General features: G+C 43.8%; 1 protein-coding gene across 4 annotated transcripts; it reads left to right on the top strand.

Annotated features, from left to right (window-relative positions):
* The first annotated feature begins 2172 nt into the window (after positions 1 to 2172).
* LOC110492285 (targeting protein for Xklp2) lies at positions 2173 to 12390 on the top strand. Of its 4 annotated transcripts, none has more exons than XM_021566475.2 (17): positions 2173 to 2330; positions 2650 to 2785; positions 3451 to 3591; positions 3690 to 3825; positions 5702 to 5788; positions 5911 to 5952; positions 6236 to 6346; positions 6644 to 6753; positions 7615 to 7760; positions 7924 to 8092; positions 8225 to 8363; positions 8694 to 8913; positions 9167 to 9433; positions 9749 to 9895; positions 10098 to 10209; positions 10692 to 10858; positions 11526 to 12390. In XM_021566475.2, the coding sequence occupies exons 2-17, from the start codon at positions 2671 to 2673 to the stop codon at positions 11634 to 11636; spliced, it is 2220 nt and encodes a 739-aa protein (XP_021422150.2). In that variant the 5' UTR covers positions 2173 to 2330; positions 2650 to 2670; the 3' UTR covers positions 11637 to 12390. The 4 variants fall into 4 exon arrangements, with proteins under 4 accessions (XP_021422150.2, XP_021422149.2, XP_021422153.2 ...); XM_021566474.2 differs by having other exon boundaries at positions 10671 to 10858; XM_021566478.2 differs by lacking the exon at positions 5911 to 5952.
* Positions 12391 to 12631: the final 241 nt, after the last annotated feature.

Raw genomic sequence — 12631 nt, 5'->3', positions numbered from 1 at the left:
GACTCAGCCCCTGTAATAGGGTTATAGGCAGAGAATCCCAGTGGAGAGAGGGGAACCGGCCAGGCAGAGACAGCAAGGGCAGTTCGTTGCTCCAGAGCCTTTCCGTTCACCTTCACACTCCTGGGCCAGACTACACTCAATCATATGACCTACTAAAGAGATGAGTCTTCAATAAAGACTTAAAGGTTGAGACCGAGTCTGCGTCTCTCACATGGGTAGGCAGACCATTCCATCAAAATTGAGCTCTATAGGAGAAAGCCCTTCCTCCAGCTTTGCTTAGAAATTCTAGGGACAATTAGGAGGCCTGCATCTTGTGACCGTAGCATATGTGTAGGTATGTACGGCAGGACCAAATCGGAAAGATAGGTAGGAGCAAGCCCATGCAATGCTTTGTGGGTTAGCAGTAAAACCTTGAAATCAGCCCTGGCCTTAACAGGAAGCCAGTGTAGGGATCCTAGCACTGGAGTAATATGATCCATTTTTTGGGTTCTAGTTAGGAGAGTGGCAGTGGTGTGGATAGGGGGGGGGGGGGGGGGCAATGCAAATAGTCTGGGTAGCCATTTGACTAGATGTTCAGGAGTTTTATGGTTTGGGGGTAGAAGCTGTTTAGAAGCCTCTTGGACCTAGACTCGGCGCTCCGGTACCACTTGCCGTGCAGTAGCAGAGGGAACAGGCTGTGACTAGGGTAGCTGGAGACTTTGACCATTTTTAGGGCCTTCCTCTGACACCTCCTGGTATAAAGGTCTTGGATGGCAGGAAGCTTGGCCCCGGTGATGTACTGGTCAGTTCGCACTACCCTCTGTAGTGCCTTGCGGTCAGAGGCCGAGCAGTTGCCATACCAGGCAGTGATGGTGCAGCAGTAGAACCTTTTGAGAATCTGAGAACATATGCCAAATCTTTTCAGTCTCCTGATGTGGAATAGGTTTTGTCGTGCCCGCTTCACGACTGTCTTGGTGTGCTTGGACCATGTTAGTTTGTTGGTGATGTGGACACCAAGGAACTTGAAGCTCTCAACCTGCTCCACTGAAGCTCCGTCGATGAGAATGGGGGCGTGCTAGGTCCACGCAACTTATGTGACTTGTTAATCACATTTTTACTCCGGAACTTAATTAGGCTTGCCATAACAAAGAGGTTGAATACTAATTTTTAAACCTCCAATATGTAACTTTTTGGGAGATCTGATCAAATTTACATAGAAATGTGTTTTATAGATATGTCATTCTCATTGAAAGTAAGTCTAAGGAATGGTCGATTTGTTCTATGCACACAATTTCTATACTTGCCGGTTTCAAGTTTCATTTTGGCATCTTTTACTTACGGGTTTTGTACACTAGCTTCAAAGTTTGAAAATACAATATTTTTGGTAATGAAAAGATATTTCACAGAGGTTTAGACAGCAATTCTCCACACTATACTTGCTTGTTTTGTCACATACACTGAAATTAGGCAAACTATTGCAATCAGGAAATGGTGGAGAGATTTCTTCATAGTGAATCTTTAATTAATTAGTTTAAAAAAATCTAAAAACCGAATTCCACTTTGACGTTATGGGTTATTGTGTGAAGGCAAGTGACAAAAAAAATGCTGAATGGTGAATTGAATGTCATTGACAAAACAGAAAGGTGTCAATGTTTTTCTTCTTTTTTACAAACATCCTTTCTGAATTTTAAAGTAATCCAATAAGTAATCATCTACTTTTTCAAAAGTATCTGTAATCTGATTACAATATTTGTGCTCAGATTACAGTATTTTTAAAAGCAGATGTAGAGGTTATTCCCCAACCCTGGTCACTCTCTGGATAAGAGTGTCTCCTAAATGAGCAAAATATAACTAAATGAAAAAGGATAGAATGTGGGTAGAGAAAAAAACTAAACAATACGGCCAGAGATGGATTGTTTTAAAGTTTGGGGCGGCAGGTAGCCTAGTGGTTAAAGCGTTGGACAAATAACCGAAAGTTTGAAGGATCGAATCTCCGAGCTGACAAGGTACAAATCTGTCGTTCTGCCCCTGAACAAGGCAGTTAACCCACTGTTCCTAAGCCGTCTTTGAAAATAAGAATTTGTTCTTAATGTTCTTAACTAACTTGCCTTGTTAAATAAATACAAAAGTTACAGAAACTCCTCACGTGACAGGAAATATAACTTGAGTGTGACGTCGACAACCGGAAGCCAATGGAAAAACCGATTGATCTGGACGAGGCTGTTGATTGGCTGGTTCAAATGGCGAGAAACTTTAAACGGTTACGCCAACCCTCACTTGTTATTTTGCGGTCGCGACGTTGCAGCTGACTGCTCACTCGATTTCCATTACGCGTTGGTTGTGTTTAAGAGGTACGTTATATTTTGTATTTGAATGGACATCTCTTTTGTATCTAATTTACCCAGAGAATTTTGATCAACAGTAAACTTACAATAGCTAGCTAACGTTACCTGGTCGACTAATGCTAACTAACATTACTTTTCATAGCTCACATCAATACACAATTTCTGGTGTTAATTTGGATTTTATATAGCTCTCGCGTGTTTACTGTAATAACGTATATTTTGTCGCTACGCAGTTAAATGTGTTTGTGAATGAATAACCTAAGCTAACTAACTTGGATAGCCCCATTTGAACAACTCACAACATGCATCTAATCTGCTTGTTTAGGTGGAGACAATAGATGCGGTGATGGATGCTGAGATGGCGCAGAGTGAATCGGCTAGTCACTACGAATTCGATGCACCGTCACATGTCATTGATTTCCAAGCATTGGATACGGAGGACAACGCAGATATTTGGTTTGGTAAGATGGTTAGCAACCTATGCTTGCGTGCTTGTGAACAATATTTTGAATGTCATTTAATTCTACGGTGGCCTCAAGTAGAATTCAATGAAATTAAAAATGTGAGGGCACAAGTGATCGTTTGGCTCAGGAACGTTTCTTCTAACGACTTCAAGTCAAAGTTGAATAAAAGTATATTTGCACTTTACCTGTTTTGCGTGTGTTTGGTCCTTTTTCAGGTAGGAATGAGACAATGAGCACAAGATTAAAATGCATGCAGGAGACTCACTCATGGGTGTAGAGCTCCTGCACATGCTTCAGGTGATCGCAGTCTTAATGACCTACCAGGCTTTGAAACGTTTATGTAATTACACTTTCTGGTGGAAATATGGTCTCACAATCCTACCTGCAGAAGGACCAACTGCAAGGACTTCAGTCAATTAAGTTAACCATTTTATCCAATATACTGGCTTGTAGAGGTCTTGAGAGAGAACTTTAGCTGACTGAATGCAATTCAACTTCAGGTCTCCAGGCTAGTAAGAATGGTGCTTCCTGGGATGAATGCATGTATTTCAATGTTTGTCAGCATGCTCCAATGGGGGCCTGACTACATGCTTTTGAAGTGGCAAACTTGCCAAATTCTTGAATATCCACAATGTATTCCTGAATCATTTTATGCTCTGCAGACCAATGTGCTGGCCAGGATGAGAGACTGTTTGGCCATCTTGCTACCCCAAACAGAAACAACATACCATTTGGTGCGACCCCCAAAGCACACTTGCCCAGGGCGATTGTCTCTCCCAGGGTGAAAGAGAACTCAGACTCGGGTTGGTACTTTAGACAGTTGTGATCTATCTAGGCCAGATACATTCACAAGTTGACTGACTATTGTGTAATGTGCTAATTACTCATGTTTCCACAATAGAAGCCCCAAGCACGTCCTCAGTACCCGCCACAGCAGGTGCTCAGAGCACGTACTCCAACATTGTCACATCCTGGGGAAATAGGCCAGCACCGGTAGCTGCCCCACCAAAGAAGGGACCGCCTGCCCGAACACACAGGTATTTTGTTTCTAGAACATTTAGCTAACATCTTGTTTGAGAGTTCTGTGAGGCTGCACATTGAGTTTTCACAAACCCATAGATCATTTATTGCAGCTATCGTCCTGCTACAGTTATGGGTGTTCAGAAAATTGTTTATTGCGAAAGTTAAAAGGAAAGATCACATGGATAAAAAGGTTTACTCTGATGTATTGTCTCTGTTCCAAAACAAGCTTCTGCCTGTTTAGCTGTAGACCAGTCCAGGAATACATTTCTAGTTGTCTTTGACTGACAGTGAGGGGGGAAAGTATTTGATACCCTGCTGATTTTGTACATTTGCCCACTGACAAATACTTTTAATGGTAGGTTTATTTGAACAGTGAGACAGAATAACAAAAAAATTCCAGGAAACGTATGTCAAATGTTATAGATTGATTTGCATTTTAATGAGGGAAATATTTTACCCCTCTGCAAAACATGACTTAGTACTTGGTGGCAAAACCCTGGTTGGAAATCAGAGGGTTCTTGTAGTTGGCCACCAGGTTTGCACACATCTCAGGAGGGATTTTGTCCCACTCCTCTTTGCAGATCTTCTCTAAGTCATTGAGGTTTCGAGGCTGAAGTTTGGCAACTTGAACCTTCAGCTCCCTCCACAGATTTTCTATGGCATTACGGTCTGGAGACTGGCTAGGCCACTCCATGACCTTAATGTGCTTCTTCTTGAGCCACTCCTTTGTTGCCTTGGCTGTGTGTTTTGGGTCATTGTCATGCTGGAATACCCTTCCACGACCCCTTTTCAATGCCCTTGCTAAGGGAATGAGGTTCTCACCCAAGATTTGACGGTACATGGCCCCGTCCATCGTCTCTTTGATGCGGTGAAGTTGTCCTGTCCCCTTAGCAGAAAAACATCCCCAAAGCAGAATGTTTCCATCTCCATATTTGACGGTGGGGATGTGTTCTTGGGGCCACAGGCATCATTCCGACTCCTCCAAACACGGCGAGTTGAGTTGATGCCAAAGAGCTCCATTTTGGTCTCATCTGACGGCAACACTTTCACCCAGTTGTCCTCTGAATCATGCAGATGTTCATTGGCAAACTTCAGATGGGAATGTATATCTGCTTTCTTGAGCATGGGGACCTTGCGGAGGCTGCAGGATTTCAGTCCTTCACGGCGTAGTGTGTTACCAATTGATTTCTTGGTGACTATGGTCCCAGCTGCCTTGAGATCATTGACAAGATCCTCCCATGTAGTTCTGGGCTGATTCCTCACCGTTCTCATGATCATTGCAACTCCATGAGATCTTGCATGGAGCCCCAGGCCGAGGGAGATTGACAGTTCTTTTGTGTTTCTTCCATTTGCGAATAATCTCACCAACTGTTGTCACCTTCTCACAACTGCTTAGCGACGGTCTTATAGCCCATTTCAGCCTTGTGTAGGTCTACAATCTTGTCCCTGACATCCTTGGAGAGCTCTTTGGTCTTGGCCATGGTGGAGAGTTTGGAATCTTGATTGCTTCTGTGGACAGTTTTCTTTTATGCAGGTAACAAACTGAGATTAGGAGTACTCCCTTTAAGAGTGTGCTCCTAATCTCAGCTCGTTACCTGTATAAAAGACACCTGGGAGCCAGAAATCTTTCTGATTGAGAGGGGGTCAAATACCTATTTCCCTCATTAAAATGCAAATCAATTTAACTTTTTTGACTGGTGTTTTTCTGGATTTTTGTTCTCTCACTGTTCAAATAAACCTACCATTAAAATTATATACTGATCATTTCTTTGTCCGTGGGCAGACGTACAAAATCAGCAGGGGATCAAATACTTTTTCCCTCACTAACTAGTCAGCATTAGACCAACCAACTGTATGCTTCCAAGTGGCAATCCTGTTTCTTCACTGAAGGGTGTTAAAACGCAAAGATGCAGCCAGCAATGAGGAAGGACAGCACACGGCCCCTGAAGCTGCACCACCTGTTAAGAAGCTGAAAAGGTCTGTAAACATTTGCACTATCCTGCCACCTGTCTATTGTTATCATGAGCAACTTTGTGCCTAGGATTATTAAATCCAGCCCTGGATGTAATCATGGTAGTCATCAGTCTAACTGTTTACAGCTCAAACCCAACTGCTGTAAGAACCTTTCGCCCACGTCAAAGGTAAACAACTGGAGGGTCTTCCCCCTTTCCACCATGGTGAAAATGTTTAGGGGGTGCTATTTCGGCATGGTTGAAACTTCATTTTGGGGATTGGAATTATAAACAAACATTGGCTGTTGGTCAATAGTGACTGTGCCAATGTATTGCTTTTTCACATGCAGATAGAGTTTTGTCCCCTTTCCATGGAGTACACTTTTAGTGTAAGGACTGTTTAATAATTAACCTTGACCAATTGTCTTGTGGAGAAAAGTAACCTGACTGTCTTGGTTTGTCCGTTTCCCAGGAGCTTATTACTACCCCCCAGACGCAGTGGTGGTGTCCGTTATAGTGTGCGACTCAACCCCAGAGCAGCCAACCAGGCCCGGCCCGCTGCAGCTGCCGCAAACACCACACAGTAAGGCATTCTATCTCTAATGGATTCAGCAATTAGCCAGGGAGGCACCATGACCTGACGTTGGTGCCGACAAGCCTGTCAGTCCTTTCGTCCATGGCTACGTTAAGGAATTTGAGTTTACATTTCCCTGGGCACATCCAACAGTGTTATAGCCCTAGCATTAACACCTTATGCAACTAACCAAGTGTTTGCACATATGGCTAGGACAAAAGCCTCCACAACCAGTAGTTCTCTAGGACCAGGATTGTAGAATACTGCCTTTGAAGGTTAATATCCCTAGATTGTGTGTTCACCCAGGCATAAGAGCTCTGAGCAGCAGGAGATGGTGACCATCAAGACTCTTCAGAAGGAGGTGGCTGACAAACGGAAGAGGAACATGGCCAGCTACAGGGCAGCCTTGGCAGGCAGTAAGTAACCCTTTCTTACTACGGGTGAAGCGTTGCAAGTCTTCCTGACTTAACCTCTCTGGGATAGGTGGGATGCTTGCGTCCCACTTGGCCAGTAGCCAGGGAAAATGCAGAGCGCCCAATAAGACTATAAAATTTAACTTTCATTAAATCACACTTGTAAGACACCAAATTAAAGCTACACTTGTGAATCCAGCCAACATGTCAGATTTCAAAAAGGCTTTTCAGCGAAAGCATAAGATGCTATTATCTGATGGCACAACAGTAAACAAAGCGTAGCCTTATTTCAACCCTGCAGGTGCGACACAACGCATAAATAAAATATAAATCATGCTTTACCTTTGACGAGCTTCTTTTGTTGGCACTCCAATATGTCCTATAAATGCCACAAATGGTCCTTTAGTTCGATTAATTCCGTCGCAATATATCCAAAATGTCCATTTATTTGGCGGGTTTGATCCAGAAAAAGACAGCTTCCAATTTGCGCAATGTCACTACAAAACATCTCAAAAGTTACCTGTAAACTTTGCCAAAACATTTCAAACTACTTTTGGTGGGAACTGCAAACACATACCCTTAGAAATCTGTTTTCCCAATAAACTAATTGAAAAAATTAATCTGAATGGTTTGTCCTTTGGGTTTTGCCTGCTACATAAGTTCTGTTATACTCACAGACATGATTCAAACAGTTTTAGAAACTTCTGGGTGTTTTCTATCTCAATCTACTAATATGCTTATCTTTATATTCTGGGGATGAGTAGCAGGAAGTTGAATTTGGGCACGCTATTTATCCAAAAGTGAAAATGCTGCCCCCTATCCCGAGGAAGTTGTTATTAAGAGGGATTTCATCTTGTCATTCAGGTCAGCTCCCTAAGAAGCTGGCTTTGGCCACCACCGTACCCAAAGAGTTCAACTTCAGCACAGATGGACGCGTCAAGGCGGGCACTGCATCAACCCACAGGGAGGTGGACTTCACTGCTCAGCTCCGCAAGCACCCGTCCTCCCCCGTAAGTAGCTAGCCTTCTGTTTGGCCACATCGCTGCTATGGCTGTTAAAAAGATGGTTCACACAAACAAATATATGATTTTCCACTTACCTAGGTTAATTCACCAGACATATTTAGGATTATATGTTTATTTTAATTCATCTCCTGAATTATTTCCTTCTCAGACCAAGGTGCCAAAGGGTGCCACTGTTCCCAAGCCCTTCAACCTGTCCACTGGCAGCAAGAAGGTGGAGGTCCCTGTCCCCTTCATGCCCATGGCCCAACAGATCGAACTGTTCCAGAAACGGACTCCGACCCGCTACCACCTTCGTAGTCGACAGAGCCAAGAGAGGGGTGCGTATGGTAGCTTTGGCATTGTTGTACATTACAGATGAGTTGCTTTCACATAGCATGGCTGGGATTCATGAGAAGTGTGACGTTGGGGAGGGGGGGTGGCAACAAATTACAATCTATCATCTCCTTCAGGCCCGTCGCCTGTGAAGAGTGGGCAGCTTAAGATCACCCACCCTCACACCCCTCAGCTGATGACCCGACAGAGGAGCCGTCCCACGGCGGTCAAGAGCAGCGCTGAACTGGAGGCAGAGGAGCTCCAGAAACTCCAACAGTGAATCCACACTTATGGCTTCTTCACACTCTATCCTTCTACCCTCTGCATAGTAGTTATTAGACTGTTGGGTTACTTTTACCTGTGTGTACTCCCGATGAGACTTGAACAAAGCCAAAATGTTTACTGGTGCTCCAGCTCATCCATAGTCCAACAACCTTCAGCTTGAGGCCTGTTCAGAAGGACAGAACTTTCAGATAGTAATACATTGTGTAGAACCAATATGATTGTTGGACTAGGGAATTGTATCTACTTATTCTATTGCTATTTGCAATGTTCAGAACACTGTCATTTTAATAAATTAATCCACCCCTGTCCTGTATATTCCAGGTTTAAGTTCAAGGCCCTGGGGCTGAACAGGAAGATCCTGGAGGGGGCACTGAACCCCAAGAAGCCTACTGTGAAGGAGTCAACGCACCCAGAGGTATTCCATATGCACATGGACAAGAGACTTGCGGAGCGGCAAGCCAGCAAGAAGCCAGATGAGCCTGAGGAGCAGCACACCTTCCACTCCCGCCCGCTGCCTGTCAGGATCCTAGAGGAGGTGGTGGTGAGTGCTACACAACCAACATGTTTTTACTGGATTGTCATGACTTTTTACACTGGATTGGTTGTAGTTTGTTTCATGTCTGCTCTTTAAGCAAAGGAGAACCAAAGAAGTGCACTGAATAGTACTAAGGGCTAGTAGTATGAGGCGTTCCATACTATTTATTTAAAGCGTTCTAGCACTGGTGTAACACTGACTGTATATAAGATGTGATGGCTCCGTTATTAATGGTCTACCCACACCTTTTGGTTCACAGGGTGTCCCGGAAAAGAAGGTGCAGTGTCCCACTGTTCCAGAGTCCCCTGCATGGGCCCTGAAGAGGAAGTGCATGGACAGAAAAGTGGAGGAGGTGAAACCCCCAGCCCCGCTCAAGGCCCATGCTGTGCCCCACTTTGGCCTGCCCTTTCTGCCTAAGCTCCAGGACAAGACCCAGGTGGAGGTGTGCCCCTTCTCCTTTGAAGAGCGGGAGCGCGAGAGGCGGGTGCTGAAAGAGAAGAGGCTGGAGGAGCTGAGGCACGAGGAGGTAGCCCCATTAACTGCCTTAAAATTGTTCAGATTTCTCCTTGTGTATCATTTGCCTTACATTCTATCAATATGGGTAGACCTGATGAATGATGCCACTAATGGCATTACAGGTGCAGTTGCCTGTCATTAGATGGCGGTGAGAAAGGTTTTTATTTTTGAACTCTAAGACTTCTCAATCATTTGTTTGGGATAAAGAATCATAGCCTTTTGCTGCAAGTTGTAGAGCTAGGAAATGTTGTCCTAACTAGGTGTTGGTCTGACAATATAGCCTAAATGGTTGTCTGTTAATTATTTAATGTTCTTAACCCCTCAGGCGCCAACGTTCAAGGCCCAGCCACTGCCAGACTTCCATGCGGTGGTCCTGCCAGAGAAAAAGGTGGCTGAGCCCACCAAGCCTGAGCCCTTCAAGCTGCTCCTCGATGAGCGGGGAGCCGCCAAGAATGACCGCTGGGAGCAGATGGTAAGACAAACCTTTATTGAATTCATGACCTTCTGTTTGAAACGTCATGCTGTTGCTTTCATACTTTGACCGTATACAGTACAAGGAATAACTAATTTGATTCTGGCACCAGAGTATGTCAGTCTTCATGCATGTTTACAACAAATAGTACAAAATCCTATTCCCTGCCCCCCATACAGTATTTCCTCTGTTTTGTTCTCAGATGAAGGAGGAACAGAAGCACCAGGCAGAGGCAGCCACCTTCAAAGCTCGACCAAACACAGCAATTCACAAAGAGCCGTTCATGCCCAAGAAAGAGAACCGCTCAGTCCTGGGTACGTATGACCACAACTGCCTTGCACACCTCTGCTTTCTGCACTATGGTGGCCATGGACAACCCTGGTCCTGAACCTGTTAGACTTCTTTATTCAACACCTGAAATGTTTCCACCATTTTTTTTTTTAATTTAAGGGATTCCAACAATTTGTCATCCTGAGCAGTTCTGTTGGATCATTACCCACGTATCAGTTGTACTGGAGCATATTTCTTCCACCGCTACGAATAACTGTCTTGTTTTTAAGTCTCTAATTTGCTGGATCAGGGTTGCCTACTTCCTTACATGGGCTTTGTTTGGGAAACACTGAGCTTGGCTTCCGCACCCCTAACCCTTTTCTTTTTGCTTCCCACCTTTTCCTTTCCAATTTTTCTCCCACCTTTTGAGAACACCTCACCACCCAAACCCTTTTCACCCCCACCCTCTTTCTATTTCAACCCCTTTTCCTTGGCACTCTTTTAGAAGACATTAATAATTCCGTAGTTCCAGAGGTCTTCCAGCTATCCACAGAGCGCCGTGCCAAGGAGCGGCTGGAGTTTGAGCGGGCGGTGAGCGAAAAGGAGGCGATGAGGGCTCGCGTGGAGGAGGCGCAGCGGATGGAGCTGGAGGAGTGCGAGAAGGAGAAAATGGCCAGGCTACGCCAAGAGCAGGTAACTACGAAAACCTTAGACCAGCCCCCAGTTGGTTATGCACTTACAATAACTTTTATTTTACACTTATTTAACTAGGCAAGTTGGGTAAAAACAAATTCTTATTTTCAATGATGGCCTAGGAAGAGTGGGTTAACTGCCTGTTCAGGGGCAGGACAACAGATTGTTACCTTGTCAGCTCGGGGATTTGATCTTGCAACCTTCCGGTTACTAGTCCAACTTAGAGTAAAATGGCTAATGGGAATCCAAGCAGAAGGAAAAAATTGTTGCAGCGTGGTAACACTTGGTGTCCATAGACCATTTTATAAACCAGAGCTATTGAAATGATTCATTTTCTCTACCTGGGGTGCTGGCTTTTGTTCCAGCACACACTCCTGGGTATTATTCCTTGGGCACAAGCTAGGGTAAAATCTAGGCGGGACTACCTGAACATCTTCATGAAACAGTTGTCTGTTACTAAATGTTTACCCTAATTAATACGTCTCTGGTGTCTGCTCCAGCACCAACACACCTGATACAACTAATTAATTACCCTTTCGGCCCTTTGATATAGTTGAATTAGGTGTTAATGTTTGACTTGTTGGAACAGAAGCCCTGCTTGGACCTTGATGTAAATGGGTGCGTGGGTGTTTGAACTGCGTCTTAATGTCCCCTCTCTGTCCCTCAGGTCCACAAAGCCCAGCCCATCAGACGCTACAAACTGCTGGAGCTGAAGAAGAGCGATGTCACACTCACTGTGCCCCAGTCCCCCAACTTTTCTGACCGTTTCCGCATGTAATGGCTGAGGGAAAGATTTTGTGTGTGTGTGTGTATATATCTCTGTGCTCCATTTAGTTAGTCTGCCTTTATAATTAGTTTGTAGCTGTACATTAACTGCGGTTGTGAATTTGTCCACTAGTGTTATACCTTGACTTGTCGAAAGGGTCTGAATCCATTTTCTCAACCTGTTCTTGTCTATACTTTCATCCTTGATTCAGAAAAGTACATTTGACACGTTTTCAGTTGCAGGTGGTTTTTAACAAAACATAATAATCCCAAGAGCTGGTGAAATCCTACATTTTGCCCTTAGTGAGGAGTTCCCTTGCCATTTTAGCTACCAGACATGCAGTTCCTAACCTCAGATGGAATGACACATTTCTATGTGACGTGGCCACGTAGTTCTACACAAGGCATTTCTCGCGTGATGTAAAATACATGCGTTGTAATCTTTCTGAATATTCGCTTGCTTTTGGAGAACCGCCTGCAACTGAACATAAGATACTTTTGTGCTCAATTTGGAAGTAATATATTGTCAAGAACAAGTTTTGAAAATTTGCTTCTGACCCCTTTCTACTAGGCGACGTGTAACGCTATTATGGGACAATTCACAAACGTGTTATTGTATAGCGAAGTAACTACTTCTAATCCTAACTTCTCATTCCCATCTTAATTGTACGTGGCCTGTACTTGTTTGTTCTGATTTACTGTCCAATTTCAATTATGTATAATAAAGTTTTTACTTTTAATGTAAAGATTTAGTTCATACACCAGAATTGACATCCTTACTATCTTTTGAAGTAATATCTGCATACTAAACCAGATTTCAAAAAGCAACAATGTCATAGATTTTTTTTTTTTAATGAGTTACTGTTCATGAGCAAATCAGTCAAATTAAATGTGTTCACATGGTGCTAATCTATGGATTTCACATGACTGGGAATACAGATATGCATCTGGTCACAGATATACAGTGCATTAAAAGAAATGGACCTCGATCTTGTCACGGTAGTTTTG

The sequence above is a fragment of the Oncorhynchus mykiss genome, chromosome 16 (genome assembly GCF_013265735.2).
Source record: "Oncorhynchus mykiss isolate Arlee chromosome 16, USDA_OmykA_1.1, whole genome shotgun sequence".
NCBI lineage: Eukaryota > Metazoa > Chordata > Actinopteri > Salmoniformes > Salmonidae > Oncorhynchus > Oncorhynchus mykiss.
This window is presented reverse-complemented; position numbering and strand designations above follow the sequence as displayed.